This window comes from Leuciscus leuciscus (genome assembly GCF_965113295.1).
Source record: "Leuciscus leuciscus genome assembly, chromosome: 3".
Taxonomy (NCBI): Eukaryota; Metazoa; Chordata; class Actinopteri; order Cypriniformes; family Leuciscidae; genus Leuciscus; species Leuciscus leuciscus.
In genome coordinates this window covers 36,462,246-36,479,675 of record NC_138727.1, presented here as the reverse complement: position 1 = coordinate 36,479,675, position 17,430 = coordinate 36,462,246, and the positions used below count along the sequence as shown (strand labels likewise).

Below are 17,430 nucleotides of genomic sequence, written 5' to 3'. Positions count from 1 at the left end.
TTCCAGGCATTTGTTCTGATGAAGTTGGCTTGTTCATAAGGAATTAATGTAATTATTGGAAAAATGATTCTGTCTCTAGAATTATGTTTAACTGTGAAAAATAATAATAAAGAAAGCTGAATTTTCCGTGGCCATGTTGGCATTTTATATATTTATTATAATTATGTAAAAAAAATACATTATAATTGATCAAATTAATTATGATAAAAAATATATATAAAACATTTATATGATGGATTTTGATGGATTTATTTTATTTTTTAAAAGAAAGCCTCTGTCAGTGTTTTTATAGTTAACCAAAACTAAAACTATGTAAGAAAAGATTTTAAGTAAACAACTTCAAATAAAACAAAATATAAATATTAGATGAAACTAATTTTTTTAACGTTTTACTTTTAAAAATATGTAATGTGAACTGCTTATAATATATATATATATATTTATTTTTTTTGTAAGTAAAAAGTAAAAAAAATGAAAAGTCTTATTATTCTGTTGTTATATGCATTTTGTCATTTTTCAAATCTTTTATTTTTACTTCAGCTGTTCAAATCTTATTTCAATTTCGTTTCAAAATTTTGTTTAGTTTGAGTTTCATCTAATATATATATTAGATGAAATATCTTAATACACAAGCATGACCATTCCTCTCACACTCAAACTATCCCTCATCCCCTAAAACTCCCATCTGTTCCGCACGCTTCTCTCTCTCTCTCTCTCTCTCTCTCTCTCTCTCTCTCTCTCTATATATATATATATATCTATATATATATATATATGATAAAAATCAACCCCTGAGGCATAGAAGTTCTCCAAGAAGTACCACTTAGGTAAAAAAAATTAAAAAATAAAATTTTGAAAAGATGTTTTCTGTTTTGATTTGTGCAGTATTTTCTGTCTCATGTGACCTCTCTGCCAAAACACAATTGGTCAGCATATGGTTTGATTTTAGTTTGTTGATATTTTCTTGATTTTGCAGTCTACATGCTGAGCCTTCATAGCCAACAGTTGAATCAGTTGAAAATATTCAAATCAACAAAACCGTCTTTTTCATAGCGCCCAAAATATCTCCAGTGTGCTATAAGGAATGCTCATGCCAAGAGATACAACCACACAGATCAAAGAGTCTCTCTCTCTGTCAACAAGGATGTACAAAATGCACAAGTTTTGTATTTATCTTCATATATGTTTATGGTAATACAATAGCCTGGGTGAAACACAAAAGTTAGAAAGGCATATATGTTTCCTGTAATGGAGGTAGGTCGACCGTTTGGGGTCAGGAAAGAGACGTAAATTACAGTGAGAGAAACCAAAACAGACGTTCACTCGGGTTCTAACAGCAGTGACCTGAGCTTAATCGCTAGTGTGTGTGTGTGTGTATGTGTGTGTGTCGATTTATCATTGGTGGGAGTGGGAGAGATTGAGAATATGCTCATAACAGTGAGTGTTTCAGCGTTTCTGTGTGAAGGAAGGGTCAGAGAGGTGGAAAGTTAATATCTGTCAGATGTGAAGAGCTTCACTAAAGGGAGGGATCTGGGGGTATGGAGCATTTGTTAATTTTAGACCTCCAAGGCACTTGAGTCAGTTTAATTCAAACTCCATGAAGGTTAGTGGAGTACAGTGTTGACCTCGAGATCAACCCTGAGCTGGAAAGTAGGAAGGATTGTCATGACAGCAAAACAAAAATTCAACATTCAATACCTATATATTTATTTTTTAAAGTTAATATATGTACTAAAGAATACTATGGAATGTAGCAAATGTTCTTGTTAAGTAAAAAAGTTTTCCAAAAAATTATTTTAAAGTGAACAGTCAGAAATGAAGAGCATTTCAAGATTTATTTTCTCCCTTTCTCGTTATTATTGTTGTTTAGTTAAAGGAACACTCCACCGTTTTTTCATATTAAACTATGTTATTCCCTTAACTAAGACGAGTTGATACATACCTCTTTCCTCTCAGTGCGTGCACTCAATCGCTCTGGCGCGCGGCGACACTTTGATAGCACTTAGCTTAGCCCAGTTTATTCATTAGGATCCAAACAGAGATGAAGTTAGAGGCGACCAAACACCTCCACGTTTTCCCTATTTAAATACAGTTACACGAGTAGTTACACGACCAAGTATGGTGACACAAAATAAAACGTGGCGCTTTTCTAAGCGGGTAAAAAGGATAACTATAATGTATGGCGGAATAGCACTTGGGAGCACTTCGACTCGGCGCAGTAAAAAGTCACGTTGGTTCTAATGACAGAAGTGAGAGGGAGAGGATTTTTCAGGTGTGACTTTTTACTGCGCCGAGTCGAAGTGCTCCCAAGTGCTATTCCGCCATACATTATAGTTATCCTTTTTACCCGCTTAGAAAAGCGCCACGTTTTATTTTGTGTCACCATACTTGGTCGTGTAACTACTCGTGTAACTGTATTTAAATAGGGAAAACGTGGAGGTGTTTGGTCGCCTCTAACTTCATCTCTGTTTGGTCCCTAATGAATGAACTGGGCTAAGCTAAGTGCTATCAAAGTGTCGCCGCGCCAGAGCGATTGAGTGCACGCACTGAGAGGAAAGAGGTATGTATCAACTCGTCTTAGTTAAGGGAATAACATAGTTTAATATGAAAAAACGGTGGAGTGTTCCTTTAAAGTGACCCTATTATGCCTGCTATTATTCCTGCTCGAATGCCAGGCTATGGACTTGACTGGCTGCCCGCGAACAATATCTACTTCAGCCCGCCCTCAAACACTGTAGTCGTAGCTGAGGCCTGGTAGAGTTTGGTTTGAGTTGTCGAGAAGACGCTGTTTTCTGCGCTGTGAAAGCAAATCCACTTAGAATGCACTTCCAAAGGATGAGGACTCGGGGCTCGAATTGATACGATAAAACCGACACCATCGTTACTCTTCGTATCACTTATCATGCGCTGAGGAAGCCTTCACAACTGAAATTCAGATATTGTAATAGGCGTTTAGCATTTTTTAAGCGGCAGACCAATCACAACAGACTGAGCCATCTGACCAATCACAGCAGAGTAGGCCCTCGGAAAGGAGGAGTTTAGAGAGAACAGATCGAGTCTTTGTGGTAACAAATACATTTAATTTAAATTTTTTTATTACATTTTTTGTCAACTTGGTATCAAAGTACTAGTACTTTTGACACCCGTATGCAAAATTATAGTTTTGCAACTTTTTATGCCGCAATGATGTTTAACATAATCTAGAAGAATTTGAATCTAGATCTGATAAAGTTTTGGAAGTTATTAATGCTCCTTTGAAGCCAAAAGGGGACAAAAATATTACCATGGCGTTTGTTTGACGTTTTTTGTGAGTGATTCCCCAGTTCGCCTGTTAAGCTGATGCCATTCTTCAGTGTTCAGATCAGGCTTTGGGTGGGAAACAATCCATATGTTTATGAAAGGCTAACCACCGCATGGATCACATTTTACGTTTTTATTTGTTGTGTTAATCAAATGGACTGTAGGCGGAAAGAAATGTCAGGAATGAATGGATTAGGAGACGGAGGTGTTGAATGGAACGGAAGGGTGGAGGGATATTGGGCGAGGTTCGTCCTGTGGGGTATAAACGCAATGGCGAGCACCTCTTGAATTCTGCCAGTTTTGAGTGCGTTCATTGTTTACACAGGTTAAATTACACCTCATTTTTTTGGTGTCATGCATGCAAGGGCCTTTGCCGGGAATCCATTGAAGTATTGAAAAGAAATAAGTTATATAAACAACAAAGTAATTGTTCCTGTCAGCCGAGACGTCTCCCCTGGTGCCTTCTCATATTTTTTACCGATAGTGACGTGTGACATTTAATTTCCTGATGGAGATCGGTCTGTGTGTGTGTGATAACAGAGGAGATATTAGGAAACTCTGCCGTGACCTTAAACCCTTAAACTCAGCCGTACTTGCTTTCCAGGCAATAGATTTGTCAGAGCACACACACACACACAGTCACATTGTTTTTCAACAGCATGTGATGCTTTATGGGTATTGTAACCAGATGGCGCCTTGCTTAATAACTCTGTTAAGCTGTGTGTTCACTGCACTATTTACCATTTATCCTGTATGGGATATTTGGCAAATCCAGTTAAGAAGATGCTGAGATGTGTTAGGCAGCGGGATTGCATAAAGAAAATAAAGCCTATTTGTAGTGAATAAATACACATTTAGCTTAAGGGACATTTAATAGTGTTTGTTGTACTAAATTTGTTTTGATAAAAACAAATCATTGGCAGCATGATATTCGTTGCTGTGTTACATGAAATTTGTTTACATTACAACAATCTAAATGTGGATGAAAATAACTTTGCCTCAAAATGATTCAATGGTACTAAAACTTGGCTTCATTTTCTCTGAAGTATATAATTTCTTATATTTTACGTTTCCTATCATAGGACTAACCCTAATGCTAATGGCCTATGAACAAATCACAAATTTGGAGGAAGTCTGTATTGCAGGACATAAAAAAAGGTTACTTTTGGCTGGATTTTGTAGCTTGAAAACATGCAAGGCTGGCTGTTGTGTCTTTTTCCACTCTGTTCTGACTAACATTTGTGCTCCTTTTCTTCTCCGTTTCTTTCCTTTCCTCTCTTTTCCGCTGCCCTCAGTTTGGATGTACGGCCTTCAGGACAGTCCAACCAAGTCTGAGGCCTCAGGTAACTGCTTTATATGTGTGCATGCACTGTCACTTTTCCTTTTGTAACTCCTCAATGTGGTCATTTTTCCAGTTTTTACAAGAACAGTTCCTTAAACAGCTCTTGCCCATAGTCCAACATTAACACTCTTCAAGCGCCAAATGTGAGTCAATGACTTTGGCAAAGAAATAAAATGCCATGGATCACCATTTAACTTCATTAGGAATTGCAACATAATACATTATATTCATTTCATGGTCTGAATTCAATATAATGATAAACATGACTTTTTAATAAGAGAGAAGTCCATGCTCTAGGCAAGTGGTGTGTGTATGGAAATTGCTATGGGAATTTAACTGGCTAAAGAGGCGTATCAGATTGAACTGTTCTCCTAAAACATCAGGATGTAAAACCCTTTATTTTTAAGAGCAGATCGTTCAGGTTTGTGGATTTACACGTGGCTTATGAAGTTTACGCTAGAAGATGAAACATTTATAATAGGTGTTGCAAGGCTAGCAGTGCAGAAGACATTCAGTGTGAAAACGGAGGATGTAAAACATGACACGAGAGCCTGTGGTCCTCTCAGCGTTTTCCTGGGAACTCTTAGAGACGACGGCCTGCAAATAAACATTTCAGAAAAGAATGCACTCCGTTTTCGGAAATAAATGCTGACGCTCACAGAGCTATAGCCCATGTGGAGTGTGTTTTCACCATGAACATCACACACACCCTACATAATTGGTCAGTTCACTGCAAAACTAAGAAAACGCACTGATTATATAACACATGGCATTTGCTTGTTTAAGTCCTTTCTAAAAACATCAACATGTCAAAATCCAGCTTAAAAAGGTGTTTTCTAACTTGTCCCAGCTGGTCATTAGCTAGTTATCAGGTTTGTTTAGTTGGTCGACCCAGCTTAACCATTTTGAGCTAATATAGCTTGTTTATTGCTAGTCAAAGACTGCCTACCAGCTAATAACTATATAATGTCCGATTCAGACCAGCAAGAAACAAGTTATCGTACTCAAAAGAAACAAGTTATCGTACACAGCTACCTGTTTATGATGGATTTTCCACCAGGGGTAAAAGTAACAGTAAACAGATGCTAATCAAAAGTGTGGAATTAGAACTGTTTTCTTTGTGGTGACTGTCAGATGGAAGGGAAATATATCTGTCATTGGCACAAACAGCGTTAAATGTCAGAAAATTTCACAGTTGACTTCCGCACAACAAGCAAGTGTTTGGTTGAGCAGTTCAGTGTGTTGTCATGTTAGCATGATGTGTGAGGCAGCGCTAATTAGCTTGTTCCATACTGAGGGTGATAGTGACAAGATACAGAACTCCTGCTCTGCTCTCTCTCTTCTCTCCCACAGCGTCGACAGCACCGAACAACTGAACTCAAAGGATTCCCTAAAATCCTGATTTAAGAGCTCAGGAGTGTTAAAACACATTGCACTAGCAACACAGACAGGCTGTTGGCATCATGACAGCTTGAAGCAAAGCAAAAGCACCTGCCTGCCACCTCTTTGGCCTTTAGAAATTAAAAGAAGAAAAAAAGATGCATTGCACATTTTATGTTTTTAAGAACATTTTAGACATTTCCTATTAAACTCCTCTAGAGTCCAGAATACCACACCATGAGAAAAACTGGGAGAAAGCAACCACACAGTGTTTTGAAGTTCAAGCACATATAAAGAAACTACAGAAGTAGTTCTTAGAAGTACAAATATATCATTTGAAGTTTTAGTAACTACAGTATATGCAGAAAGTATTGAAATGCACAAGCCAGAAGCGTTTGATGTGTTATACTTTAGATATTTCCATTTTAAAAGATGAAACAGCAATTTCAGCCCATTTTATTGCTGTCATGTTTTCTGAGTTAAAAAGGATATTAAATTTAAAAACAAAACACTACCACTGAAAAGTTTGGGGCCGTTTCTTTCTTTTTTTTTTTTTTTAAGGAGTCATGACCTGTAATTTTCACTTTTCCACGATAAAAAATGTAAGTTATGATTGCCTAACGATTATACACTGGCCGGGAAGCCGATATTTAAAAGTGAAGCGTTTGTTTACCCCTGGGTTCGTCAACCAGCCCACGTGCACGCGCACTCAAATACGTGATGTTAATTTCTGCGCCGACTTGACGTCAAGTCGGCGCAGGATATACCATATATGGACACCGCAGACCTATGCTGCAGGAAGCCCGCCCTGCCCCTCTCCCCCTTATATTCAGTCGAGCGCCGCCATTACTGAATTCCGATTCGAAAGCAAGGGGCAACATTCTGATCTGAAAAATGAAGCCTACCCGGAAGTGCGAAAAACTGCAATACATCGAAAATCCGCTAGGGGAAGGTCCCAAAAGGGAGCAAATGTCCATAGCCCCCATGTTAAAATGTCCGTTTTCACAGCATAAAATCATGTTTTTACAGGTTGGTCCCATGGACTTTTATTGGATTTTTCGATAGGTTCCGAGTGCCTGACAACGGCGAGGGTAGTGAATTTTTTTCTAACTCGTTAGTTTAGATAGTATTTAGATATAAAATGTATGACAATAAGGGCGTGGTTAACTTTGATTGACAGCTTGATTGACAGCTGAAAGGCAGAATGACAACATAAGAAGCGCCATTTTTTAATACAGTTGACATATAATACTACTGTTTCTGTATCATGAAATGTAGTTTTAAGAGTTTTTCAGGCCAGAATGTAGTTGTTTAAAGCTCAAATCTGTGGTTTATTTATAAAGATTTATGAAAATTGTATCCAGTTGTGAGATCCAGCGATGACCGGGCGCTCGGCGCGATGTACCCCGCCTGGAGCAGCCTTTCATCGGCTAGACGTTTTGAGGTTTGCCGCTGACTCTGGCGTCTCTGTAGTGGTTAAACATGAGATATAATTCGTCTTGTCTATATCTAACGGGCGATTTTTGGTCTCGTGGGCAATCGTTTTGGCTGAGGGGAAGTTTCATAACTTTATAAGCTATATTTAACTTGTACCGTTGTATGGTTAGACTAGATCGAGCGCATGACTTTTTATGTTTGACTGAATTGTTTGCTTTATTTGTATAGCTTATTGTAACTTTACCTTTTACTTATACTTTTATAATAGCTAATATTGATAAAACTGAAATTTAACAAAAAGAGACTGGGTTGAGTTTTGTCATTTTAAATTTTAATACAACGAAGATGATCTGTAATGTTGTTTACTGCAACATCTGTTGTTTAGTACAAATGCACATATTGCCTGGACCATATTAAAATGTTTAATATTTTTATATTATATTTAAAACGAAAAGAGGCAGGTTTGTGTTTTATATTTCGTTTTGTTATAAATAGGCAAACGTTATGTGCAGTGAATATAATCAATACGCGTTGCCTGAACCACATTTGTGTGGCTATAATGTTTAAGATTTCTTTAAATGAAAACGAAAAGAGTTAGTATGGTGTTTTATAACATATTTCGTTGCCTAAAATATACACAGAGATAACCGGAGTAGCAGAGCGAGCTGAGTGACGCGCGCTGCGTCAGAAGGTGGGCGGGGTTAGGGTTTCCCAAGATTTTCCAAGATGGCGCCGCCCATACCCCCCATAAACGGCTTCAAACCCGTTCTTCAGAAAGTCTATGGGTGACGTCACAGACGCTTTGTCCATATTTTTTACAGTCTATGTTCGAAAGACGCACTCGACCGTGAAAGATGCAGAAACGTGGTGCACACGTGAGTTGCTCTGTTGTTGACTGCCAGAATCAACATGGAAATGTTTTTTCTCTCCCAAGAACGGACCAAGCTATCAGGGACCAGTGGATTAAATTCATTTTTAATGACGCGGTTCCTACAACCCTTCCCACTGGCTTAGGTGTCTGTGCTAAACATTTTACAAAAATTGCGTTGCAATGATAAGATCTTTATTCACGCGATCAACAGACTGTCTGTCTTCTGCTCAGTCAGTGCTCATCATGCTGCAACCTTTCATGTGATGGAATAGATTTAAATATAATGCTTTAAACGATACTTTTCACAATTTGTTAATCTCGATAGCTGTAATTGTAAAAACGTAGTAAAAGTTTTCGAGAGAGTTCATGTAATACTAGCTATTTCATATGCAAGCATGTCAGCCAATCACAGCAGTGGGCGTTTGCACTGCACTGTCACAGCAGACACGCCCCTTAAAACAGAGCGTTCAAATCTGAGGCTGAAATCAGGCTTGGAAAAATGGCTTTTATTTATAAATTATGACCATTTTTGATGTAAAAATCATACTAACATTATAAGGGCACCCCAGGCAACATTATAAAATAATAAAACAATCCAGTTCATGACTCCTTTAAGAAGTCTTATTGTAAAAACAGTAATATTTTGAAATGTTATTACAATTTAAAATAACTGTTTTATATTTTAATATATTTTAAAATGTAACTTATTCTTGTGATGGAAAAGCTGAGTTTCTGGATCATTACTTTTTTTATTATGATCAATGTTGAAAACAGCTGTGCTGCCTAATATTGTTGTGAAAACCACAATACATTTTTTATTATAAATAAGTATTATTTTAGTATTGTGAAAATTCTACTTGTCCATTCTACTGATTTGTACATATGATCATGTAATAGGGTCACTGGACTCTTAAATGGATAGTTTATGCAAAAATTTAAATTCTGTCATAGTTTAAAAACAACAACAACAACAAAAAAGGATATTCTTCAAAAATTTACCTTTATGGAATAAAGTAAGATATACAGGTTTAGGGCAACATAAAGCTGACTGAATAATTACAGCATTTACATTTTTGGCTGAAATATCCCTTAAAGTCATTGATGAAGAAGAACAGGTTAAAGAGTTTGTCAGAGGAAATACAAAAGAAAGAGAAGGATAGAGTAAGAGAGTGTTGCTTAACCCCAGCTGAAATGCTTTCTTCTTGCGTTTCACATAAACACAGCTTCTCTCTCTTTACTCGGCCCACTCATATGTTTCTATTTAAGGCTTGGAGAGCAGTCTACCCTGATTGGCGTTTTTCTCTCTCCCCGTTTCAGCCAGATGGGAGGAGGGACGGAGAAAGAGAGAGAATTTGAGTGAAAAACGAGAAAGGGAGGGCAGAGAGGGTGGGAGGCCTGTTCTTACTCGTCTGATGAAGAAAAACTTTCTATTCCTCCACTCGCGAGTCACGTCCCCTACCGTAAACAGCTCTCTCCCAGTCTCTTTTCCCTTCCTAACATCCCTCCCCGTTTCCTCACCAAAACCTTCACTGTATTATGGAGACCCGGCATCACCAAGTCCCTACCGAGCTCTCGAATCCCTGAAGGAAATTTACCTCGCCTTACTTTTTCGTGATCGTTCTTCCCCCCCCATTCAAATGCGCGTCCAGCGAGGGCGAAGGTTCGTCTAAATGGCCCGTCGTTGTGGAGCATGCTCAGTCAGCAGGAGTTTGAGTTGCGCTAGGCTTCGGAGAGCGGATGGCGGTGTACAGGGGTCAAGCCGGAGGTCGCTGGCAGGGCAGGGTTGGCGGGGGAGGTGCAGGGATGGCGGGACGGTGGCTGACAGCCTGTTTCTTCCCCTCGCCGGCAGGACTGGACAGCAGTGAGCCCATGGTGCTGGAGCAGTACGTGGTGGTGGCCAACTACGAGCGGCAGGAGAACTCGGAGATCAGTCTGAAGGCTGGAGAGACGGTGGACGTGATCGAGAAGAGCGAAAGCGGTGAGTCCCTTAAGGCCAATTCACACCAAGGATAATAACGATATAGTAACAACGATTCTAAATTAAAAAAGAATAGCACCACACCACAACCATAATGATAACGTCACAGAGAAATTGTTGGAATCACTTTCAAAATGATTTTTTTATGAAAAAAACAAAACATTGACAGCCAATCAGAATCTACCTGACTTTGAAGAGTGCAAGCATTTAAAGCATGCTTATAATAAACAAAACTATCATGAATTGGTGTGGACGCAAATATCATTATAGTTACCTTTATAGTTATCATTCTTGGTGTGAACTGCCCTTTACACACACACACACACACACACAAGCTAAGTGGGTTACCACGTGGTATTTATTGGCAAAACTGGTGTATACACAAACCACTAACACACAGTCACCTGCAAACGTGAATGCTTTCATATGCTCTTGATCCAAATCTTAAACGGGTCTGTTTTATCTTTCTCGTCTTTTCTGATACATTCTTCCTCTTTGATGTAGAACTCCTCCTTTAGTCTTTGTCCTTAAGATCCCCTGGTTCCCTCTTCTGACATTCCCCTCTCCCTGTAAATCTACAGTCTGGCTCTTGGCCCCACCTGGAGGTGTCGTATGGCCAGTTTTCTTGGCGGTTGGTGGGCCTGAACCCACTCCAGATCTCTGGGATGGAGGCCAGATTGATCTGGAATGTCCATGAGATAGTCATGAGAAGTTTGTCAGTTGGAAGATGTGCTAATGGATCAGGGTCACACACACCATTAGAGTTCATGTGGAATGTAGAGATTGACAACAACAATGGGAAGAAAGAGAGCCTTGCGTGTGTTTTTTTCTTCTTCCCCCTTTGGTTTGTTTTCCCAGATTAATGTTAACGCTGTAAATGTTTAAACTTAGTGCAAACTTTTCCTGCCAGCATATCTCGTAGCCTTGTTCATTAGAGGTTGAACGCTGTCTCTTCCACTTTGTCTCTAGTCATGTTTGCCAAAAACTTGTTTGCACATCCAGAGAGTTAGTCATTATAAACAACAGGATCTCAAGAACTAGCATCATTCTGTTGAAAGAAAAAAAAAAGTTTGTGAGTAATCATTTTTTCTTTTCCTTTAAATCAGTGTGGGGGCTTAAGAGGAGTTGACAGGAGTCATCAAGATGAGCAAAGATCCAGTAAACCCATTTGATCTCAATAATATCATTGTGTAAGACCGTTGTCTACTCAAAGAGAGCTTGACCTCCTGGTTTGACTAAACTAGTCTAGACTGAGACTAAACTAATCTCAATGGCATTCTCTGTGAGACACTTTAGTTTTTTTGCTGCCTATTCTATTGATTTTGGCACTATCTCACCCTAAACTCATCTTTCGGATGATTCAGTCTATTTTGAGGGTGCCAGGTTAAAGGTTCATTAAAAAAAAAAAAAAAAAGTGTTGTTATACAATGCAAATATTAAGAGAGATTTTAGAACAATGGGTCTCAACCTAATTGACTCCAAGGCCCACGTTGTCAAAGACAATATTCTTAGGCCCTCTTATCTAAACTGATAGGTTGGCTATTCTGTTATGATGAAAATAAACTACATTTAAATCATTTTAAGACTTATTAGGACCTATTGGAAGTTTGCTGAGGCCCCCAAGTGGGCCCCGGTCCCTTGACTGAGAACCACTATATTAGAAAATGAATGCTGTTTCAAATTATCGCTTTATATATTTTTGAGCAAGAGAGTGCCATGATATCATACATACACTGTCTTTTCAGAATGTCTAGAGGAAACATTCCCCCTCTTCCATTGGATGAACCTGATCTTGAATACATTATGACCATTATAGAGTAATCAATCCAACAGTCCTATATCAGTCTGGTCAACACCTCAGATATTTGTTCATTTAGCTTTTATTTTACAATTTAACCCTTATAGTTAAGACATATAGTTGTAACAATAGCTATAATTGTATCTATATTAGTGTCCACATAAAGAACTATAACTATTACTATATTTATTCTTCAAAGTTAGATTTGGGTTGACTGTCAAAGTTTAGTTTTTTTCCCCCAGCTAAAAAACAACAACTCCAAAAGTGATTTCAAAGAATCCACTGTTCTCATTTTAAAACCTTGTAGCTAGACCTTTAACAGACCTTTATTCTATGCCTTTCTTTTAACGGTAGATTACTGGTTTATTTGTTCAAGCCGAGTACAGATTTTCAGGTACAATGGCTTGTACTCATTGATTCTTACAACTGGACAAGTAATTTAATCACACAAAAGATTCAGAGAGACTCCAGGCATAAGAGTCTTGCTCAGGATGCAGTTGTCCTTGAGTAAGAAACCCTTGGCTTCCTTAGCCACAGTTAAACTCCAGCTGTTTTACAGTGCAGGCAAGGCTTGACAACTTCGCTTGGGTTGGGAAGAGATGAACCACGCAGGGCCACAGGATTAATGAACTTGAGAAACAAAAGCAGAACATATCTGAATGGGAGAAGATAATATAATCTAAACACAGTGACAGAATCATTTAAAGGAATGGCGCACCCCAAAGACAGAAAGTCATACTGTACATGTTTGAGCTGTTACGAAAGTGAACAAATAATGGCGGAATTGTTATTTTTGAGTGAACTGTTCCTTTAAATCAGCCTAGGCCTACCCCTGGAGTGAACTGTCTGTCCTTCGCTGACTCCAGAATTCCTCAAATGTTCAAAGCATTTATTGAAACTGAAGATGAGCTGCAGCAGCTTGATATCACAGCATTAGAAGCCCATCCTCTAAAATCCCATCTCTTCAGCAGACTTCCATATTTTGTACTACAGAATTAAATTACTACCCTAGTGTATCTGTCAGAGGCAGTGTATTTATTAAGATTGGATATCATTCAAACCAACTTTTTTATGTGGCTGAAATTGCGTTTATAAGAAGCGACTGGCAGAAGTTGGGCTGCTCTGGCTTCCCTCTAGGTCATGGAGAGGGAACGATGGAAAAATCCCCCTTGTCCTTAGTTTCATTATAGGCTAATGGATCTTGCAGGGCCTTAGATTCTTACAGAGTGGTTACAGTGTCACGCATCCCAAACCAATACCACCAGAAAGCATTCAGAAGTTTTTGTTGAATGTCTGTGATATAGATAACACAGTCAAAGCCATCAAGAGTTTATAGGTCAGTTTGCTGTTTTTGTCATTATTTTTTGCTATACTCTTCCACGTTAAAATACTTTTTTTTTTAGCAAAACCTCCAAATAAATTTGAGGGTTATTTATGGATCAGGTTGGAGGTCAATGACGTTTGCTGTCACTGATGTAAGGCCTGGCACACCACATCTTTGACACATTAGAAGTTTAAATATGTTGTCAGCAAATAGCTGCTTTTGTTGTGTTTTCCACACAAAGCTTTTGTATGGTTTTAGAAGACTTTGAATAAATCGTATAAAGTCGTATTTTTTTTATTTGACTGTACTTTATTGTTCTTTTTTAAAACAACTGTAAATTGTCATCCACTTTTATACTATAAAAACTGGACATTCTGCCAAATCCCCTTTTCTGTGGTCATAAGGTGTTTGAAATTACGTAATTTTCATTTTTAGAGAACTATATTTTGGTGAGCTAAAAAGAAAAGAAGAAAGAAAAAAATAACAGTCCTACAAGAAATTGACAACTGAAATCACGCCTCAAAACATTGTAATGTACATTCTAAAGACTGTTTAATACTTTTGCATAGAAAAGAGTATACTCTATGAATTGCAAAAAGTAAGCTCTGATATTGTCTGGATGTATGATATTCGATTCTAATTTTGACCAATGGCTCTTGTAAACTACTTGTCAAAAGTTTGGACTCAGTGAAATATTTAAAAATAATACATAATACTTTATTCATCAAGGATGCATTACATTAATTAAAAAGTGTCATTAAAAACATTTTCATATATTTCATATTTCATATATATTATAACACTAGTTCATATAAATGCTGTTCTTTTGAAATTTCTATTCATCAAAAAGTGAGGAGAAAAACACAAAAATATTAAGCAGCACAACTGTTTTCAACATGGATAATAGTTAGTAATGATTCTTGAGCAGCAAATCATCATATTAGAATGATTTCTGAAGGATCATGTGACACTGAGGACTGGAGTAATGATGCTGAAAGTGCAGGAATAAATTACATTTTAAAATGTGTTCAAATAGAAAACAGTTCTTTTAAATTGAATTTGTGTTTTTGATCCAATAAATGCCGTATTGGTGAGCATAACCTTTCAAAAACATGAACATAATCATACAGACCCCACACTTTTTAAATGGTAATGTAAATTCTTCATTCTTCAAGTATTTTATTAGTAATTGTTATAGAGAAACATTTATTATTCCATTGAGTATCTGAGCGTATTTAAATCTTTTAGCGCTTTTGGTTTTTTCACAGCGCTGCTGTGCTTCCTGAACAATGCTCTACTATGAAAATTGTTCTGTGCCATCAATATTGTGAGGTTCCCTTCCATCCTCTCGCCTCTCTCTCCCCTGGGTCCATTCATTCAGCCGGTAACCCCCGCATACTGAAACAGAGTCAATAGAGAGCTGCTCGCGGTCTCGGGTAGGCTGGTTTGTCTTGGCTTTGCTCCTGTTGGAGATCCGGTCCGTGGAGAGCCACGCTGAACCCGGACCAATGGGTTCAAACATTTATTTACATGGAGCTGGCTGAAAAGATCTTTATAAGCCTGGTGCTACACCTCTCAGGGGTCTCTATTGTTTAATTGATTAAGGTCATTGAGGTAATAGTCTTGATAGTAAGAAAGCCACAAAGCTGAAATAACTGGCTTGAACCATTTTGAAAATCGACTGATCAATACATTTATTTATTTATGTAATAGTGTGGCAGGGAAAATCAATCAGTATACAGGCTTTCAACCTTAAAGGGATGGGTAAAAAAAAAAAAAAAAAAAAAAAAAAAAACGTTATTCTGAAGAACTGTTTTCTGTCCATATAATGAAAGTCAATGGGGTCCAAAACAACATTGGACTCAATTGTGTTTGGTTTTTGAGACTTTTTTCAAAATATCTTCTTTTGTGTTCTGCAGAAAAATAGGAAGTCATACAGGTTTGAAATGACATGGGGATGAGTAAATGTTAAAAGTTTAGATTTTTGGGTGAACTATTTCTTTAAGAATCTCTTACTACAAGAAAAAGTTCTATATAGAACCTTAAAGGGTTCTGTCAGGCACTTCATAGAGAACATTTTTAGGCCAATTCACACCGCACAGCACAGATACAATTCTAAATCCAACAGCCAACTTGTTTGTTGGCGTTTGTTTATACGGTGTGAATGGGTCTTTAGGGGTTCCCATTATGGGATCATTTTATGGATTTCATTTTTTAAAAATTTTCTATTAAATGTTATGAATTAAATGGCTCGTAAACATGCTTTTTCACTAGAAAAAAGTAAATAACCCTTTAAACATAAAAGTATTATGCAATCATTTAAGACATTTCTTCTTAAGAACCCTATAGAGTTCTACTGTATAGAACTGTATTAACTTTTTTCTAAGAGTGAAAGAGTGACTTCCAAACCTGTATTCTCTCATTTTCAAATTTTGTACTTCTCTTTCAGTTACAATTTTTCTGCTTAGGTGTGTGTTTTTGATTCGTATTGTTTGTTTCTGAAGATCTCCATCGTTTTCTCACTGATTACGTTTCTAATTGGTAGCCAGTTTCCTTGAAAACATCACTCTCTTTTCAATGAACCGGTCCAGGGAAACAAGTGCAGGAAAGAAATAACATGTTTATGCTGATCTAAGACCAGCTGTTCCTGAACAAATCTCCACCACTAGAGCTCTTGAAATAAAAACCGCAACAGTGATCTTAGATTAATGTGCATGAGCGACCGACATCATCAGCCTTTGAAGTTCAGACCAAAGAGAAGCACCCTCCACTGCCTCGGCTTTGTTAGATTATACCAAACCCATTTTGGTCCCAAGCCCAAAACCTGATACTCCAGCTTTTCAGGAAAGAACTTGAGTGTGACCGAATGTAGGCCAGACACTCCACTGGCCTGGATTTTGGAGAACGTCAGCTGAAATACCCTTCCAGTGATTTCAGTCGGAGCTCAAAAAATTGTGATTCTTTGTAAATAACATGAAGTAATTGTAAATATTATTATTATTTTTTTTTTTTTTTTTTTACTTCTGCATCTGTCAAGAACTGAGTGGCCAGAGTGGGAACCTTATAAAAGCAACGTTTTAAAAAATGTTCTTCACTTCTGGACCTATTTTAAACCTTCGTCTCTCTCTCTGATAACTCATCTGTATCCTACAACATTCATTACCATTCTCAGAATTTCATAAATAATTTGTTCTATGATATCATTTGTTGTTTTCATACATTGCTTGTATCTGATTAATGTTTTCATTTCTGTTTGCTACTTCAGCCCTAAAATAAGAAAGTGAAAGGCACTTGAATTTTTGGCTGTCTTGATGGTTTTTCTTTTCTTCTTCTTCTGGCTGGTTTGGATGGAGGGAATGTGTGGTGAAACTCCAGCTTTGAAGTTTAGGCCAAACATCTGCTCTCTCTTTCTCTCTCTCTTTCCTTGTTGTCTCTTTTGTTCAGCCTCTCTTGGTTCTTGCCTTTCCTTTCCTCTCATTCAGTTCAGTTTAATTATAACAGAGCTGAACGTCAGAATTGTATCACATGAGCTCAAATCTAAAAGTGTCATTCAGCAGGATATGACCAAACATTCAATACCGAGGGTCGAAACGCCTGAAATCCGTAGTGATTGAACATTAATCTTAATGTTGGGAATGTTGGTGGTTATGAATCTGCCTGCGAGCATTATGACATCCTAATCAGATCTTCGTTTTCAGGCCTTTAGTGCTTAAAATAACTTTTTATTAAGTATTATATGCTGCTGTCTTTATTGGAAGACTTTCAAACTTAAAGTTATTTAACAAAAGTATATTTATTGTGTCATTCGTTATTCTTTCTTTTGCTTTTTTCATTCACTGTTCTTTCATCCATTACTTTTTCTCTGCATTCTTTCTCTCATCCACTCATTCACTGTTTGTCTTTTCTTTCCTCCTTCCAATCTGTTGTTTGTTCTTTCATTCATTTGTGAATGGTGATTTTTGTTATTTCTACTAGTGGCGGCAAAGGGAATTGCAAAAAA

At 37.6% G+C, this 17,430-nt stretch overlaps 1 protein-coding gene across 6 annotated transcripts in view; it reads left to right on the top strand.

Moving 5' to 3' along the window:
• Nucleotides 1-17,430, top strand: part of sh3pxd2aa (SH3 and PX domains 2Aa) — a 110,628-nt gene that overhangs the window by 66,649 nt on the left and 26,549 nt on the right. For 3 of the 6 annotated variants that reach the window (XM_082163357.1, XM_082163353.1, XM_082163354.1), the window contains exons 7-8: nucleotides 4,596-4,643; nucleotides 10,180-10,308. In XM_082163357.1, coding sequence (XP_082019483.1) covers nucleotides 4,596-4,643; nucleotides 10,180-10,308 — 177 coding nt within the window. The remainder of the gene's footprint in view (nucleotides 1-4,595; nucleotides 4,644-10,179; nucleotides 10,309-17,430) is intronic. The other 3 variants (XM_082163355.1, XM_082163356.1, XM_082163358.1) reach the window with 1 other exon arrangement.